Source organism: Phalacrocorax carbo, chromosome 12 (assembly GCF_963921805.1).
Source record: "Phalacrocorax carbo chromosome 12, bPhaCar2.1, whole genome shotgun sequence".
NCBI lineage: Eukaryota > Metazoa > Chordata > Aves > Suliformes > Phalacrocoracidae > Phalacrocorax > Phalacrocorax carbo.
Window position 1 is genome coordinate 4,655,659 of NC_087524.1, and position 19,418 is coordinate 4,675,076.

Consider the following 19,418-nt stretch of genomic DNA (forward strand, 5'->3'; position numbering starts at 1 on the left):
CTTGGTTAGAATGAAGCTCTGCCAAAGGGAGTGCAGATCTGTAGAGCCTTCTCTTGCAGCAAGGGTTCTCTTAGTTATTATCCTTTGTAAATCTTTGTTAAAAATGTACACTTATCAGCTACTGGCGTTTGTATAATACCTCTAGCCAATTGGCTGTGTAAATTTGGGGTCACACTTCTTGGAGGCTGATTTCCTTGTATGTATAGAAAAACTGTACAGAAAAGTTGGGAATGGATGACTAAATTGTGACACACACACAAAAACTGTGTACGGTAATTTCAATATTTTGCTTCCTTTCTCTTAGGCTCCCCATTTGTGAATGCGATCATTCACAAAGGCTTTGATGAGAGACACGCCTATATAGGTGGCATGTTTGGAGCTGGGATTTATTTTGCTGAAAATTCTTCCAAAAGCAATCAATACGTGTACGGAATTGGAGGCGGCACTGGATGTCCAATTCACAAAGATAGATCTTGTTACGCTTGCCACAGGTAAGTCGTTCCAAAGAATCTGATTTTGCCTTCATGTGTTGTGTTATAGACCATCGAGTCAGCAGAGTCTCTGAAGAAAGATCTGCTGGGTAACCAAACCTTCTCAGTGCTCTCTCTATGCTGGGCCTAATACAGACTTTCAGAAAACTTTGATATTTAAGTCTTAAAGAACCTTTAATCATCTTCAGTGCATTTAACCAAACCTTTGCCCCTTAACTTATCGCAAAAGTCAGACTTAGGTAGCCAGAGAGCAAAGAGGATCTGCTAGATGCTTGTGTGAAAGATGCAGCAATATGAGGGTTTAGTCCATTGCCCGTTACAGAGAAGGGAGAAATTCAGTGGTACTCAGATGCTGTATTTCTTTGAGGAGGATGTGCTTTGTAACAGCCAATGCCTACATCACTGCTGCTTCACTCACTAAAATATAGATGTGGATTTGTGGACTCTCTACCACTAATAGAGTTCTTGAATCCACTTTTCTGCAGAAAGCCTGTTATGTCTTGTTGACACCCTCAGTTCAGAATAAAGTTACTCTTACTTCATGGAGTTAATTGTGGCGGTAGCCATCATTTCAACCAGGAGAATATTTTGTGTGTTTGTGTGCATACTGTTTTGCACTAGTATCACAGGGTAAGGGCATTCTTCTGGTTTCCTTCCATGAGTCTCTGCCCCTTTTCATATTGCTTACTGTTTTCTGGCACTCTTGATAAAGAGAAAAACCTTCTAGAGTTATAGAGGATGTCAGAAAAAAATTAAAAAAAAAAAAAACGCAAACAAATAAATAAACAATGCTTAAAAAAACGCACACAAAAAACCCCAACCAACCAAAAAAACATGAAAAGGTAGCAAGAATCTTTGAATACATTAAGCATGCTCTTTCCACTAATTAAGATGAACACTTTTCAATGTTATTACCAACCCTCTCCTCAGAGCTAAAGAGCTTTTCCAAAGGGACTGTAACTTTTGTCCTTCAAAAGAGAACTTCAGAATTTTGTGAACTACAAAGTGTAACTGAAGTGGCTTTGAAGTTCCACTGTTCTCCTCAAGTAAAAGTTTCAACTTATGAAGGTGGTCTTTCTGGAGCTTCACAAGCGCTTTGTATTCATGGTCCTTTTTCCCTTTTAACACAGGCAATTGCTGTTTTGTCGTGTAACACTGGGCAAGTCTTTCCTGCAGTTCAGTGCTATGAAAATGGCTCATTCTCCCCCAGGACATCACTCGGTTACTGGGCGACCCAGTGTAAATGGATTGGCATTGGCAGAATATGTCATTTACAGAGGAGAGCAGGTAAATAAGTTGCTTGGTTTGGTTTTTCGGACTTTTTTTTTTTTAAAAAGGCATGTGATGTGTTGGGTTTTTTCCTTACTTTTGAGGTGCTAGCACTTGCTTTTGACTTAAAACAAACTCCAGCTGTGGTTACGGATAAAAGGATGCATGTTTCCTGAATGCTCCAAGCATTTTACCTTTTTTCCTTTGGCATAAATACCTTTTTCCCCCTGTCTATGGAAACATTCTGAATTTATCCAGAAAATAAAATCATAATAAAGAACGTGTGTGTCACTCTTTCAGGCTTATCCAGAATACTTGATTACTTACCAGATTATGAAACCTGAAACCACCACTGAAGCTTAAGACAAATTAGTTGTGGGAAACCATCAGACTTTGGATGCGAAGATACCAATGGCTGCCATCCTGTTAAATACAACACGTTGTTGAGAAACTTTCATCCACAGGTGGTGTGGTAGCAAATGTGAACAAAATACACCATTTTTGACTTGATAAAGCTTTAATAATGTACAGTATGTTTTTCTAAAACTTCAGAAATGTCGTCTTCTTCAGCACTTTAACAGATACCATTCCAGGCATGAACTGGGGTTTGGCTGTACTAAATTATAAAGAAAAATTAACTTGAAACAATGGTTTTATACAACACTGCATTAAAATTTAGCAGAAATTGTAATGCTCTATACAGAAACTCATTTTACTAATATTGTGTTCTTTAAAACACTGCATTTACACTGAAAACGTTTTCATTTGTAAAATTGTAAATAAGAGCTTTTGTACTAGCCTGGTATTTATTTACATTGCTTTGTAATATAAGTGTTTTAGAACTGCAACCTTGTACGAAATGTTTTTTCCAGATGTTGGTTTGTTCATCTGTGTCGTCTCATGCACGATAGATTTGAAAAGCCTTATTTTTTTTTTTTCCCCTCTTCCCCCACCCCGGTATATCACTTATTTGTGAGGGAGAAAGCAAATTTTATCTGAAGAGGTTTAGAAATATCCAACTTTAGATTGAATATGCAAATGTTTGTTCTGTATTTTTATTTATGAAATATACATTCCTGAGAATGATGGGCTCTGAAAATAGAATGTTCCAGCTGAATACTGAAGTCTTTTCCACCTATTCCTAGAGTTGCATATTTTATTTCTGTAAAATGTCTTCTGAAGTTTTTTATTTAACTATAGGTATAATTAACCTGTATCCTCACTTCAAGGCTAGTAGACCTTGTAAGTTCCAGTTTTAGTAAATTATTTTCTTTGAATGTAGTTGGAAAATTAACCTCAAGGAGGTCTTTCTTGAGTTCCTCTTGCTTACATTTAAGCCGGGAAGTTAAATAGTTAATTCCTTATGTGAGGGCAAACAACTTGGCCTTTTTTGTGTGTTTATTTTGGTAAATTGCTCTACCTGTCGGTGCCCTCAGGATATGTTAAAAGCCATCCTGTCATCTCCTGTGTTTCTTTCATGCTAACGCAAGCTGCAGCTGAAGCAGGTGCATAGAAGCGTGTTTATCTGCAGTGTTTTTGGCTGAGTGGGACTGGTCAGGGCGCAAGGTTCTGCTCTCTGTGCTCGGCCGGCTGGGCGAGGAGAGGGTAAGCGGGGTGAGTGGCTCTTCAGCAGCTGCCTTCAGGAGCCCTGATGAGTCTGCTTGGGGGGAGGAGGAGTACCAAAGGTACAGCCCCCCTGTGCAGGTCTCATTAGGCGTTACTGAGCGCACCCATCAGTTCAGTCAGCCCTGCTGTAGCTCTCTTGTGTATTCTGCTGCTCTTCCATCTGCAGTTTTTACCTACATATTTCAAAAATATGTAAATACAAATTAAAGTTCATTTGGGGTTAAAGTGGTTAGGAGTATATTTTAGTTGTTTTATATTTCTACATACAGGACACGCTGTTCCAGAAGACAATTTATTTGCAGGGCATGTTACCATACCATGGTTTCAAATATAGTAACTGATCAAGATAATGAAATCGTCTTGCTGATGTGGTGGTTATGTGATTATGCTCTATGTAAAAATGTATTGAACCTTATCCAGTTACGTGGGGAATCTGAATAATAAGATTGCATAACTCTTGCAGAAAGTAATATTGGCTATGACTAAAAAAGGCTTTGATTTTTAGGTACTTTCTCCCAGCATGTTGCCTGTTCCTTAGGTATAGTAATGCTGGAATTGGTGTTCATGCAAAATCTGTTAAGTATGTTTAAAACTTTTTTGTTATTGCTAAAATGCTTCATTCTCTATGAATGATCACTTAATGTCTTGTAAAATATTGTGGTATGATAGCATTTTAAGTGGTACCACAATGTTGGGTTTTGTCTGTTTGGGGATTTTTTTTGAGCTGGTTTGTTTTGGGTTTTTGGGGGTTTTTTTTGCATGACATACCTTGCACTCTGAAGATGGAAGCTGTAATGATTTGGTAATACTGACTATTGAGGTGAACCTTTAATCTCTTGTGCAATTAGTTCTGCTTTCTCATCTTGAAGTGTCTTTACATGTACTGTATAACATTCCATATCCATTTAACACTAAATAAATTTAATTCACTGGTTTTATGGTAGCGTGGGAGTAATTACAGACATAGTATGTCAACCCATAGTTTTAAGTGTAAGCATGCACAGTACTATAACAATCTACATCATTAGAGGGGAGATGAATTTGGATGAAAAACTGTAAATAGTGTGGAAATTTGTAGTTTGGGATATAGCTAACAGCTTTAGCTACCAGTGAAAGTGTTTTAATAATAAATCTAGAAGTAAGCTTCAGTTTATGCATTTAAAACTCCATTACATGGTCCAAAACTGAAAAAGAAAACTGCCTTACATTGGTTTTGTAAAATGAAAAGTAACCTGGAAAGTCTTACCTTTCAGATAACTTCACAGGTACCAGTATGATACATACATGAGCAACAACGAAAGTACTGCTTAGATCACTTGTAGTATCGCAGTAAGTAAATAATTTTATTTCAGTAGGACCACTTACCTGCTAGGAGGTTTCTGAAACCAGACTTGTAGAGAAGAGTTCAATAGATACGATCACTAGAGGGCAGGAAAGCAAATATTTAGTAAGATTGAAGGTGATGAAAATCTTTAAAGTATCTTGGGAGTACAATTTCTGATGAAATTGCTTCTGAAAATTCCAGCTACCTAGGCTGTATAAAAATTAATGCAAAATAGAAAGTTAATTTTAGGTTTTTAAAAAAACTAAGTAATTGGTATAAAAACAATTGCTGCAAGTAAGCAAATTGAAAATGTTACGTTTTTTTCTTTAAAATCTTTACTCCTAACTTAGGTCTAAGTTTTTAGAAATTAAAAAACAATTTAGCCAGATGCTTCTGTCATATATAACTGAAAAAAGTCAAGATTATCTGTGCAGTGCATATTCAAGAGGTATGTTGGCACTAATTCTGAATGGAAGTAACTGTATAAAAGGAGTTGCCACTGTCTTTTCTACCCTGAACTTGCTCATGAAACACCATGCTGTGTGTGTGTACATACGCGTGCGTATATCGGTGTACACGCACACTTGCTCGCTCTCTCACTTCATTCACCAAGCTGCTAAGAAAAAGTAAAAAAGTGACTTTGCAAGCAGAACCCCATTGTCAGTGAGGGTGCTGCGGCCCAGGAGCCATCTCCCCTTCTGCCCATCTCCTGAACTTAATGTGATGAAACAGTTTTTTTTCTGGAGACGACAACAGAACCCCATGGGTGGCTTGCCTTCTGCCTTCCAGTACAAAAGTATAAAGGCTTGATTTATACTCGCCTAATGCAACAATACAGCAAAGACTGCTTTCTCACCTTCCGTGAACTGGGAAATGGGGCTGCCTGCGGGCTGCCCCTTTGTGGTTCTTGGAGTTGTGCTTTTCCTGCACCCGCTGAAGTCGCAGTACGTGGAGGTAGTGTCAGCAAGGGAAGTGCTATAGTCGAGGGCAAGGAGGGAGGCGCGTGCCTCTTCCTGCCCCTCTCCAGCAAGCATAAGCAATGGTACTTCTGCGAGTATCAAGGGGTTTCTTCTCTCTGCCTGTGGCTCACTAGATCAGAAGCTGCAGGCAGCCAGAACAGAATGCGAGATAAAAAGAAAAAAGCATGTAGACGACTGGTTTGAAGTTAACATGTTCTGCCCTAAAAAGGGGCAAGGTTGGTAACTGAGAGAAGACAGACAGGAGGGGAGAGATAAAGAAAGAACTAATAACAACCTGTGAAGAAAGGCGAGTCCTCCAAGCACTGAAAAGTTGTGCTAGGAATAACTAATACAATTATTAGGAATGGCCGAGATAATGATGGTACATCAACTTCCCACCCTGTGTTGGGAATCATTTCTGCCTGTTTTGAGTTAAAAGAGCGAACAAGGGTTCATGTGTGGACATTACAGGGATTTCAAAATAACTCCTCTTGAGAAGAAGATACGTGTTGAGGAGGAGGAGATGGCAGCCAATTCCAAACATAAGCATTAGACCTGGATAATAAGGTGTGCAGGAAAAGGAAGACCTGAAGGGAAATGTCCTGTACAATAGTTCTTAAAAACATAATTTAATGTTATTTTTGATAACGTTAAAGTTATCAGAAAGCATCGATTATCAGAGACTAGCTGAAAAACCACAGTAGATCAGGTACCTGTACATTAAAAGTATGTCGTACCAAATGACCTACCTGGATACTGTCGAGTGGCAGGAGGTATATGGGGAGGTGGGGGGTCGGGATTTTAATGCAGGCAGAAAATTCAAAGAAGGAAGTGGAGGTCAGATCCATCTCTCCATCTGTAATCTTGATAAAACCGCTGAATTTATTCAGCCGCAAGTCCAAGTGTGTTTCAGCTGGGGTCTTAATGAGGGGCAGCGAGGGGCACTGGGGGGGCCTCTGGCATGGTACAGTTGCAGTGTACGCGAGGCCGTTGCACAGCACGGGCAGTGACACAGCGAGGGGAGCAGTGACCTGCCAAGTTTTTAAGTTGGGACCATTAAGAGTTCATAGCAGTGGTATTTGCAAATCGTAATAATTAGTGTTAATATTGAAAATATATGTAAATTGTTTAAGGAGCAAAAGGAAATGGTCTAGTGGCTGAGAGTGAACGATTGAGACTTCTCATAGTTGAGAAAGCAGCTTCATGTCAGCTAAAAATAGTGGTTACAGATCTAGGTTGGTACGTGTGGGAAAGGATTAATACTGAATGAAGCTAACAGAAATAGCCTGACGAGTGGACTTGAAAGTAGTCATTTGTTTCTGGGCTAGTGGTGTCTGGTTTTACATTGTCTAGCTGCTCTCCACAAGGGTAATATTTTCCAGCAATATATTTGGAAGTTTATTTCACAACCAAAATATATTCAATTTTGGGAGAGAGTGGGCTTCATAGATCAATAGACGGGTACAGAATTAGGACTTCTTACAAGCCTGATAAAGAAGTGGGTAAATAAATTAAGCAAGTAAATGGGACCGACATGTAAATAGAACTGAATTTACATGAACAAGGGGAAAAATTTATGTTGTTGCAAAAATCAGTAAATCAGTGTATATAATACTTATGACCCAACTGAGGAGGATATTGAATCTAATTGTTTTTAATTATTGAAGTCGTCAAAGTGGAGGCAGACAGCAGTTACATTATTGTTTTAATTAATGATAGAATGAACTACCAAGGAGTCCAAAAGTGTTATCTTTAAATAAATAAATCTGTATATGATGATCAGTGCTTGATAGATAGTGGTTCCCTATTTGGAAGTATTTTACTGAAGCATTGCAAATGTGCAATAGAATAAATTAGATTTGGGTTGGTGTTAAGGGGCTTCATTTTGAATAACAAATATTCATTAGAGCACCCGTTCTCATAAAACAAAGTCTAATTAGGATTTAGGGAAAGAATGAGGAGATCTTAGCAGTAGGTTACTAAAACTCAGAGATGTCTAAATAATAAATAAAAAACTATATGAATAAGGGCAGTTTCACAGATAGCATGGTCCCAGTAATAGCATGAGGCCCTTGAAGCAGGTAGTATAGAGGGTGTTATTTAATGCAAAGATTCTAAAACCAGTAATCAGGCAGAGGAATAAGTCTGACTTCAAAATAAAGGGACTAATGGTAACGCTTATTTCAAAAGTTTAGGAACGTGAAAATGCACTAGAAGCTGCAAAAACATATGGTTTAGGAGAAGAAAAAGTTCTGTCGGCACTAGAGCTCTATGAATGGAGAACAGGTTAGCGCATTACTAGTAAGATGGATTCCTAAAGGTGCAGAACAGACAGACCTTGAAGAGAAGGTATACAAAAGGTGGGGTGGGGGAACTGACTGAACATCTCGGAGGGTGGTGGTAGATAACGGTAATAGAGAAAATCTGGTCCGTGGCATACCAGGAGATCTGAAATAGCCTACACAACTAGAGTGGAAGGCACTGAGCGTCTTGATAAGGAGACAAAAATAGAGAGGAGTGCTGCTCTTAGCTGTGGTGAAGAGTAAGTCAGATCGCTGAATTTCTGAAATCAAGAACTTCAGAGTCAGCCTTCTATCCAGTGTCCTACGTAAGCGTTTCAAATTTCTTTAAAAGCCTCTGAGCATTTGTATATCAGGCTCAAAATGACACGGAGTGGCAGAATGATGGGCTGGTGCTGGCCCATTTCAAGCAATCCTCAGTAGTAGCACAGAGCAGACTCGTCCCGGGGGGATTCTAATGGGAACAACCTGCTGTGGGTAGGACTGGACAAAAAAATACGGAAACCTGCTTTTTATTTGTGTATTAGATTATATTCTAAGGCACCACTTCTGAAATACCATCTGCTATTAGAAGTGTGCTTAATCAGTTACAATTTTGGAAACACCTAATAGGAAGAATAGATGTTTGTAAAATACAAATATTAGTAATTTCAGACCTGGACCGATTAAAAGGAATATTTCACACTGTAAATGGAAAGATTTATTCTATATCAGTACCATGTGTCTGCTGTAGGGAGGCCATCCAGCAGAAATACTGAAATTATGACAATAATTTGCAAGAGACAGGAGAACCTCTTACCTGTGGCAACTTTTAATCGCCAGAGGGTCATACAAAATGGTCCGTAAGCGAATAGTTCTGGGTTAAGGTATGCCTGCTTTCTGTCTTCCGAGACTCGCCCCCCCGTTCCCAGAACATGCTGGCTTTTCAGTAAGAGAGTTTAACAAAATGTGTGAGTTAAATATTTCATATATTGAGTTTTGGTTGTGTTTATTTTTTTTAAGAAGAAAGAGTAATGATGTGATGATGTACAATTAATAGCTTAAATATTGTGTAATAGGGTACATTGCTATGTATTACAGATGTTTTATTGCAATATCAATAAATAACATATTTTCCTGTAAAAAAAAAAAAAAAGAAAAAAGAAAAACTAAAAAGTAATGCTTAGTATGTCTCCTTCGCTGGACTGATTTTACAGAACAGATTCGGGGAGTTTGTGGTTCAGCATCTTTAACCTACTCCAAATACTGTTAAAATAGTGGGTTTGGATGTGCATAATGAATTTTCTCCTATCTGTAAACACAATGAAATCACATGTATTTGCCTCAAAATTCTGTTCTTCTCAGAGAAATTAATCAGAACTCTATTTGTACATACCCAAATTTAGCAATACAGGCATTTTAAGGTTATTAATCAGAACAGCTGGTTTCTCAAACTCAGACCCAGTTCATTCCCCTCCCTACCGCTGGAGGTAAAACATACCCAGGATTTCCCAAGCAAATTTATAACGTATGTCCTTTAGCTTTAAAGCTTACTTTATTCTGATTTCTTCTTTTTCATAGCATTTTTTCTCTTTTGACCCAGTGGAATTACTTTATTTATTTAACTGTGGCTACCTAAAAAAAGCCTCACTTCATTATTACTCGTTCTCCCTTATTCTGAGCTCAGGATGAGGTTTGGCACGTAATACTCGAGGGAAAAGGCTGTACACGCATTTTGGCTTTAAAGTTTGTTTCTGAACTAAGCTTTTGCTTGTTCCCCTCAGGAGGGGCTTGCGGGTAGTTCGGGAAGGCTCAGGCGGCCAGATGATGTGCTGCCCTTCCCTGAGCGGTGCCGAGGAGCCCCTGTCGCGTTCTCCGTCATCGCTGCTACGATATATGGATATATTTATTATTTATTGATATACAAATGTTTGGGTGATGTTTTGAATGGCATGTGACAGGAACGCACATGTCCTAAATAAACAGCAGTTTCCATGAGGATCTCTGTACCTACAGATAGCAGAGAGCCCAGTATCATTTTGATTGCTGGGAATTCCTGTTTCTCTACAGACGTTTCTCTCCAGCATTCTCTATAATTTTGCCTGGTTTCTTTTTTCAGCCCAACTCTGTAATAAGGTGATTTGACTCGGAGTTCTGTGATAGTTACAATATCCACTGAGAAACTGAAAGGCATTTCAGTTTAGACAAAAGTGAGGTTTTTCCAGCTTGCTCCCAGGTCACTTCACACAAAAATATCTGCTGTGGCGCTTTAATATGCACCCTGTAAAAGGAACTTAGATTAATCCTGGTTGATGCTAAAGAACCTAAATTGCAACTGGTAATTTTAAACCTTGTATTTTAGAAGGATAAAGTGAGTACAGATTTCTAGAGGTCTTTGATTTAGAGAATTTTGCTTGCTTTGAAATAGGATGTTTCAAGTCTCAGTGTTAAGTCATAACAGTAAGATCACATCGTGATAAAAGCTGTTTGTCATTTTAAGTACTTTCAAGTAAATAAGGAGTATTTGCATGAGAGAAAAGGAACTTTGTCCAGCTTGTATTTGTAGTTTAGGATTCAAGAAATTAAGTTGAGGAGCCTATACTGCTAATTGTTAAGAACAAGATAGATTCATCTGCATACTAACGACACAAAATGCAGGCGAAATCTATAGCTCTGTATGCGGAAAGCAGCACAAGGCGGACCACCAGTTCTGCCAATCATTCATTCCCATTTCCCACTGTTTTCTTCTATTGTAGCAAAATGTGAGAAGCTGCTCTCAGGCCGCACAAACAATGCTCTTTATTGGTCTTTACTGAGGCATGATCAGGCGTCTGTGCTGAGACAGCCAGCCTCAAAGAAGTGCTGCTGGATGACATCTGCCAGCGGGGCTTTGCTACAGATAGATTTATGAGCTGTGAAAGACGGTCAAATTAACATCTTCTGCATTCTTGATAGGATTAGAGTTTCTGGGATATGCGGCCATTTGCATATTGCCCTGACTTACCACATTAGTATTGTGTTCGTGGCTCATGTTAATAGATTTTTGGGGGTTGCTTTCTCCCTTTACATCCTACCATTCTTCGGTCGCTATGGGCAGTGACACAGCTGTGTTGGTTTAACAGGCCTGGCAGTAATTGTGCTTCTTGCTCTCACTCCTTCCAGTTACAATCTTAACGCAAATCAAGAGCAGCAGCAGTTGTAATAAGCTCTTTCACTCGGGGAGGGATGCTCTTCACTAGGGATGAGCTCAGGAACAGCATACGAAGTTGAATGACTGAGGCATTTCTAAGCCCACAGAAGTTGTCCCTAGGAGTTAAAGAGGGAAGATCTGATCCAAGCTACGCGTCTACAGTCTCAAGCAATTATTGAAGGTCTCAGACGACTTAATTTCCTCAACACAAACTTAACTAAAGACCCTGTCAGCATTAAACGCCTGTTCCTTTCCTTTTGCCCCCTCCCCATGCAAGGCAGGCTATGTTTTTTTCTCCACCCCCCTCCAATGCTGGTCATCCAGTGTTGCTAAAATACAGCTTGTGCTTGTCGCTGGACTGGAGATGGCTTCCATTTGCTGCACTGAGTGACAACAGGCACGCAGCCCTCAGCAGTTCCCCAGGGGCCTGGTGTCTGCCTGGGGGCAGCACAGGGAAGGGTCTGGGCTTGTGGGACCCCCGTGGGATGGCGCAGCAGGTGAGGGCTGGTGGGGTGAGAGCGTGGCCAGCGCTGGAAGATGCTGTACCGGAGCACAGGCCAACGATGGAGGGGGGGCATTGTCCCTGCAAGCCCCTAGGGTGGCTCTTCACCTTTGGGTGTGGGTAGGAGTGATAGTGGAGGGTATGAACTGCAGCTTAGATGCACCATTATAACCCCATTAAATATAAGGCCAAGGACTGTGTTTATTGCCGCTTCTGACCTAGATACTAGCAGGCTCACGTCAGCGAGGCCATGATTTTTGTCATCACAGAAGAAGAATACCACATTCTCTTCATTAGTCTGACTGGTTGAACTTCTTCTCTGAGTGATCAACCCCACAGCTATTTTTTCTGCCCTCCAGCTTTGTATTGCAGATAGAAATAAGCAGTGTAAGTGAGACACGCTGTGGCAGGATGCTGGAAGGGTGGTTTTGGCTGCGCAGGCAGCTCGCTGCCTGTGGGGCTGGGAAGCAACAGCCAGCGGCCGGCCCAAGCCCAGAAAATACAACTCAGAGCATTTCCAGATAGAAGGCAAACAGAACTGCAGTTAATTCTGCGTAATCTCATAGATTTCAAGCTTTTGGTGATCTTTAGAGCCAGAGATCCATGGCCTTTCCATGCTGCTGCTGGGACAGCCTGGCACCCTCTAGATGCTCTGGTGAATGTGCACGGGGGGTTTGGTAGTAACACCGGGTCATCTTAATTCTGGTGTGTAATTTGCTGTACGTGACGTTAAGTGAAACATTGCTGTTAGCTAGTTTGCGATCACCCTTTCTTCAGACCAGATAGAGGGAAACATAAATAAATAACTGGATTTTTGCAGACCCCTAATTGCTTTCAGTTGCAGGAAAAAACCAGCTTATGCTGTAGACTTACAGCCATTTCAAATGGGATTTCGGCAGCCCTGTCACTGAAAGAGCCAGGCCTGCCTGCCTTTGGCCACTCGCTTCAGGCCCGGTGCCATCCCTTCCCGGATGCTGATGTGACCATCTGGGAGAACTGACCCAGCCGAAAACCCCCCTGTCCCAGAATGATTCAACCCAGACTGGTTCCCTGATCTCGTTTGCGATGCGGCTGCATAAACACTTTCACTGACATAAAAACACGGGCAGTGGTTACAAAAAGAGAAGGACAAGGCTGCCTCTTCCAGCTGCAAGGCCAACTTCTGCTGACTGCAGTTGATGGCGTAAGCGACGTGCCCCAGCCTTGGGGCGCCAGTGCCAGATAACCGGGGGGACAGCACAAGCACATGGCGAGCAGGCTTTCCAAGGTGTATAGAAAAGAGAGGGATTCCAACATTTCAAATTTACAAAGAGTACTTACACGTGCTTAGTCCTTACCTAGACTGTGTAATAAAAAATTTAAATGAGCTATTCTTCTTCAGGAAATTACGACTTTTCCAGCCTTCTGAATTTTTGACACTCGCACTGATTTAATGTTAGGTGGTGCCTTCTCTATAGAGCCGATTGCTTTTGCTGCAAGTGACATGTGATGGAGATATTTTCATTAACCTCATTGAGGAGTTAGCTCCAAATGTCCAGCAAGAAGCCTGCTCAGCTCCAGCATCTTAGTTTAAATAACTTGAAAGGATTTATCATCTCTGAGAGTCCCACCACACTGTCAAGCTGTGGGCAGAGGAACTCCAGAGGCAGAAATGTACACTATCATCTGAGTCTAACTTCCTTGGGCACCAAAGGGCATGAAGAAGGCAATGAAACATCTGCACAACCATGGCAGGTGAGGACCCACATAAAAGGCAGAGCAAGATGTGACAGGTTATAGCCTGGTGGCGTTGGGTGCGTACTCCTAATTTGGTGATGTTACTTTGCTCCGAAGCCACATTTGCCACATGGGCACTTTAAAAGGAAGCAGGCAGCTGGCGCCAGGCGATTCGGCCTCTCCCCACCATTCTGGTGCTGGCAGAAAGGGTCAGCCGGAGCTGATGGGTGGCCCCATGATACGTTGTCACTGCAGGTGCCCCCTGCACACGGCTGGCCCCGGCCCCAGGGCTGCCTTGTTTCCCAGAAATGAAAATAGGAGCCTTTATCTACCTTAGAGCTATAATAACTTCTTCAAGCAAACTATTTTTTTCTTTCGTGGTGCTGTTTTCCTACAGACTATGGCACCATAAAGTTCCTGGCTCAGAGACGTTCATTGAAACAAATGGTCACGTTACCGTTGCTATTTACCACGGACTAATAAAGCTTTAAAAATCCCCCAGAAGCCATTAAGATGCCGTCGATGTGTACGTGTGTGGCGGAGCCAGGCGCCGGAGGACGGTCATTGGCCCCGCGTTGGGTGGGATGACATCAGGCCCCACTTCCCATAGGGCCTCCAGCTTGCCCCGACGTCTGCTGAGGCTGCGAGAGAATAGAGCCGAGGGGAGAAAACCTTCTCGCTGCACTCTCCCAGCTCCAATGAGAACACAGGCAGCTTCAGCTGGGGATAAAAGAACCTAAAAAAAAAAACGCAAAACAAAACAAAACAAAACAATAAGAGAGAGACCGTAGTCTTGGAGCTGCTATTAACGGGAGACGAATCTCAAGAGACCATTTCATGGCGAGGGACTTCAGAGAGCAGCATCCCTAAGAGCCGTTAGCTCTCAGCGAGAGCCGTGCCGAAGCCCTTCGCTGTCAGGACAGAAGCATGCATATAAATTTTATACCGCTTGTCTTTGAGCAGAGACAAAAGATCTGCTCTAAATCCTCAACATTTTGTCTCAACTAACATGAAATAGTACTTTCTTGTGTGGCTGTCTTGTTACTATTTTCCCATCAAAAGAATACTAGTGATAAATTTATTCATAATTTTGAAAGGTTTTGCTCTTACAATTAAAAAAGAAGCACCAGACACATGGGGTTGAGGGTGTGTGTATTCCTGTAAGTGCAAACTGCTAAGGAAGGCAACTTTGGGAAGCACACAGTACTTTTTTTAATTAAAAAAGCAGCAGAGCTTTAAAAAGTCAGCCACTAGGTTTTCTTCTCCTGCTTTTCAGTAAACTAACCCTGAGGATGATACTGGGCAGTCTGAAAAACAATAGAATTTTTTGCTGTTTTTCAACCGAGAATTCAAACCCTACTGACATTTTGGGACCTAAGACATTCACTTACTCATGCAAGAAAATCTCTGAATCCAGTAGTCAGACTAAATAGGGGCTCTGGATATAATTTGCAGAATAAAATGCTTTAACATCTTTTTTATTAGATTAACAATGTGTGCTGAAACAGATATTACATATACTTTTACATTTTAGGATTTGGATCTCTTTTATTGGACCAGATTTTGTTCTATGTGTTTCCTTTGTTAAACAGATATTTTAACTTCAGTAATTTGTGAACATGTAATAAGAAATTATTTAATTCTGTGTTCACCGTGACCATTTCATCAAACATTTTCTCATTTTATGACAGTTTAAATAGAAAATAATGTCATGTTAGAATCTGAAATGAACTACAGCTTAATCCTAAGAAGCTTTATTTTACAAAGAACAATTAATTATTCCTAGATTTCCTCTAAGAGATGAACATAAAATTCCAGCTGATCCAGCAGCCCTGCAGCGGGTGTAACGTGGACGACTGAATTGCACGATGCAGGCGTTAGCGTGGCCATAGTGCCGTGTGGCTGAAATATATACGTAAAAAGTAGAATTTATATATATTAAAATATATATAACTTTTTTGTTTGTCTGTCAGTGAAGCACCCGTGTGTTTCCCTGGGGCCCTGAGACGCCCGCACCCGGGCCAGCCCTCAGGGTTTGTCCCTGCTGGCCAGGGCTGTGTGGGAGCCTGAGGGAGGCCGGGGCCGCTCGGGGGGTCTCTCCCATGGGAAAGCTGCAGCCGACAGTAAAATCAGAGCTAGGCAGTCAGGCCACGCTGCTATTCAGCCGGCGGGAATGTGGGCTGAGCTCAGGCTGCCTTGCTGCCCCTCTCACACCCTCTCCCCCCTCAGAGAAACATGCATCATTAACCTGAGTGCTTGAAATAAATTGGGCACAATATTTGCCTTCAGAGAGGCCAGCACAGACTGTGCACACTTCACAAAGCACGGCACGCACTGAACAAGGTTAAGCCCTAAAACGCTGAATTATTTCTAAAGTGGTAGATATTTCATACATGCTTGTACTTAACAGATCCTTTCCACATAAGGAAGGAGTGCGAGGGCTGAGAGATAATCTAAACTTTGTAATACAGCACGGTTAAAAGCCTCTTTCATGTAACTGAGTTCAGGAACTGGGCTTGGAATTCTTAAAAATCCAATCTATTACAAAGGAAGGGGTTTGGTGTTTGGCAAAATGACAAAGCCTGCCATTCTCCGGCCTCTTGTGTTGCTTGGCTTTACAGTGAGTCTCAGACAGGGCTCACAGCACAAGGGAGAGCCTAGAATACGTTGGAGGCATTTCAAGAGAACTCCCCAAAGATTTCAGGCTCTGTTATCCAACCAGCTCCCGCCTGAATGGTTGGGGATTTTTATTCTTATTTGTAAATAGCCTGATGGCTTTTAAGTTGCACCACAAATCCCCAAACGCATAGCATCCCTTTGTAGGCTCCCCCAGAACAGTCTTAAACTCAGGTAGCAAACATCAATGTCAAATGATCAGATGTGGAAACATTACATCTGCAAACACAGGCATGCAGAGCCGATAGCTGAACTGAGGCTGCCTGACCAGATTTCACTTGTTGGAACTGCGAGGTGTTCCGAGGAGTTGTGCAGGCATGAATGAGAAGCTGAATTTTTCTACCGCTTGCCTACAGCCGTGCAGGAAAGTGGGTGAAATCCCTTTGTGTCAAACACCTGATGATTAAGCTCAGTTTGTGCTGCACTCTCTTTAGCTTTTGTTATCTCATAGAATTGAACTTTCCCCTTCAGGCCATGCGACGTTCAGCCCAAGAAGGGTGGCGACCCAGGCTAATCCTGGTAGCCCAAAACACTAGCCACACCCCTTTTCCAAAAAACAAATTTTCAGAAATATCTGTAATAACTAAACAACTTCTCCAGCCCGGCTGAGGCCTCGGTTTAACCAGCTTTTGGAATAAGCAAGATTTACATCATGCCCTCGCTGGTCGTACAGGCCCTCGAGCGCTGGTGCTCGGAGGCGGCACGAAGGGCTCCCACAGGGAGACGGGGTACATGGGGGTGCCGAAGCCCCAGCCTGGGAACCCCGCAGTGCCCACCCCTCGGCCAGGGCACTGGGGTGCTGGGGACAATCTGCAGGCCAGCTGGGACCGCGTATGCCGCAATATGTAGTACTAAGGACATTCTTGCACTGCTGCACATGTAAATAATGACATCTTGCTCATGTATATCTCTCCCTAGTCCATCCTCCTGTTTTTTTGCTTCTACCGGGCATTTTCCACAGGCAAGTGCTCAGCGCAGAACCCGGGAAAGAGTAATTCCTCTTGTGCGCTGGGACAAAAGACCAAACTGCTCCAAGTTTGGGGTCTGGAACCCCAGCGCCTTCCTGGGAGCAGCCACCTCGGGGCTGGCAGCTGTGCCGGGGTCGTGCTGCTGCCACCGCTCCCCACGCCACATCTCCTGGCACCCTCCTCCAGCAGTCCCCCGCTTCGTTTCAGGTTTCACGGCCGCTGACGTTTCTGGGTGAAACTCCCTGCAGCTTAGCCATTTCAAGGTTGTTTTTTTTTTCTAACTCGACCTCCACAGACCGCTTCTCGCAGTGCCCTGGTGCTTGTGCTGGCAGGGACCCAGCGCCACTTGGGAGCGTATCGTCTTTTACTTGTCTGCGTTGAGGCAGCACGTCCAGCTGCCTTTTGATACTGTGTCTACCTTTGCATGTCTTGAAATGGGTTGGGAAGAGCGGAGCAGGAGCAAAGCTCTTGTTTCTGCAGGCCCCGAGTGTGTAAGAAAGGAAGAGAGGGTGGAGAAAGTAATTTGCAGAGTTAGTCTCAGCAATGTAAGCGTGCGTGAGAGCCCTCGCGTGCCCTGCTGCAGTAACTAATCCACGGAGGATGCACAGCAGCCAGCGCCCGCTGAGCCAATGTGTTTAAAATACGCTCCTGACAACTCGGTTACACTGCGGCACCTTAAACCGTGAGAGGTGTACTACACCTGGCAGGTTTTTGTAGGACTTACTGCTTAGTAAAGCCTCAGCTGTTGCTCGTGTGGTACAAATGCTTGTTTTTCTCGTTGGGCAATTTCAGTGTAACTTTAACCTTGAGACTTAGAGAAGTGGATTTGGGAGAGGGAATGGCTGTCTCTGGGTATTTATGTCCTTTGAAAACCTCGACTGTGCTCGAACACCGAGCTGCCCCGGGATGCTCCCACCTCAGCCAGCTGACAGACCTCCCGCCCGCCGCTCAGCGCGTCACGGCGCCGCAGGTATTACAGGCCTCGGACGAGAAAGGAGTTACGCGAGCTTCTTGTGAAACAGCGACCGCTTTATTGGAGAGAAGAGGGAGGCCGGGGGAGGCCGGGGGAGGCCGGGGGCGGGCGGGTGAGGGCCGGGGGGTCCGGCCGGGCACAGCAAGCCCTGGCCCGGCGGGGCGGGGGCGACTCAGCCCTCCCAAAATCCGACGAAAAAGCTGCAGAGCGAGTGCCACCGCTCGGCGCAGTAGGCCTGGGCCGGGCCGGCGGAGGGCTGGGCGGAGGGGGCCGGCGGGGCGGAGGGGGGGCCGGGGCCGGGCAGCAGGCGGAGCTGGGCCTCGGGCGGCGCCCGGCCCGGCCCGCAGAGGCGGGGCCCGAGGGGGCCGCCCGGCGCGCAGGGGTGCGGCCGCCGCCGCCGCAGCCTGCCCAGCACCTGCCGCCAGTAGCGGCGGCTGTGGCCGCCGTAGGCCGGGCAGAGGCGCGGCTCCCCGCGGTAGGCGCAGCTCCGCGCCGCCCCGCCGCCCGCCGGGGCCCGGCAGCTCAGCCGCAGCTCGCTGCCCGCCGCCGCCGAGCGCAGCTCCCAGCTGCAGCGGTGCCGCTCCGCCGTGGAGAACCGCCCCGCCGCCTCCGCCGCCTCCCGGCCCGCCTCCCCGCCGGCGGCGGCCCCCAGGGCGGCCAGGGCCAGCAGGGCCAGGGGCGGCCGCATCTCCTCGGCGCCGCGGGAGCCTCCTCCGGTGCCTCAGCGACGGGGCGTCCCGGCGCGGGGCCCGCCGGCCCGCCGCATTCCTCCGCGCCCTGCGGAGACACGGACACTGGTGGGGGGCTGCCCCCGCTGCTCGCCCCGGGGCCGCGCCGGGCTGAGCGCGGGCGTTGTTTCGGCAGAGGGGCGCACGGCGGGCTTGTCCCCCCAGGCTGGCAACGCCCAGGGCTTTCAGCCTGTTTCCACCCACCCCCGGGACCACCGGGGAGCCGCGACCCCGGGGCAAGCGTGAGCCGAGAGCCCGCACCGTGCTGCAGCCGGACCCGGCTCCCGGCAAAGCGCTCCCCTGCAGCCCCGCCGCCCCGGCCGGCCCCGCTCCCCCTCATCGCCCCCCGGGATCCCCCCTCGGGCCGGTGGGCACTCACGGCGCGCTGCGGGCTGGGCGGGGATGCCCGGGGGTCCGCGCTCTCCGGTTGCTGCTGCCGGCGGCGGGGCCGGGGCCGGGGGTTATCAATGGCCGGGGGCTGCCCCCGCCGACGCCCCTCCCCGGCCCCGCCGCCGCGGGGGGACAGGCGGGGGGGGAGCGCTGTGCCCCCGCGGCACCGACGGGCGGGGGAGGTTCCCCGAGCTACCCCTCACCCCCCCTTTGTGGGAGGAAACGGCACGGCGGTACCGCAAACCCGCGGCGGGGCTGCGGGGAGCCCGAGGGAGGCGGCCGAGGGAGCGGGCTCCGGGCAGCGGCTGTGCGGAGAGCATCCCTTCG

The 19,418-nt window shown here is 45.3% G+C and overlaps 2 protein-coding genes across 2 annotated transcripts in view; one reads left to right on the forward strand and one right to left on the reverse strand.

The window, feature by feature from the left end:
• TNKS2 (tankyrase 2) overlaps window positions 1–4,320 on the forward strand; it is a 32,711-nt gene extending 28,391 nt beyond the window's left edge. Inside the window, exons 25-27 of the mRNA XM_064463798.1 lie at window positions 305–491; window positions 1,622–1,778; window positions 2,061–4,320. Coding sequence (XP_064319868.1) covers window positions 305–491; window positions 1,622–1,778; window positions 2,061–2,123 — 407 coding nt within the window. The 3' untranslated portion in view covers window positions 2,124–4,320. The remainder of the gene's footprint in view (window positions 1–304; window positions 492–1,621; window positions 1,779–2,060) is intronic.
• A 13,697-nt stretch (window positions 4,321–18,017) lies between these two features.
• Window positions 18,018–19,154, reverse strand: FGFBP3 (fibroblast growth factor binding protein 3). The gene is made up of 2 exons (XM_064464498.1): window positions 19,081–19,154; window positions 18,018–18,750 (listed from the first exon to the last, which is right to left on the reverse strand). Exon 2 carries the CDS (start codon window positions 18,659–18,661, stop codon window positions 18,146–18,148), a length of 516 nt encoding a protein of 171 aa, XP_064320568.1. The 5' UTR covers window positions 18,662–18,750; window positions 19,081–19,154; the 3' UTR covers window positions 18,018–18,145.
• Between the last annotated feature and the right edge of the window lie 264 nt (window positions 19,155–19,418).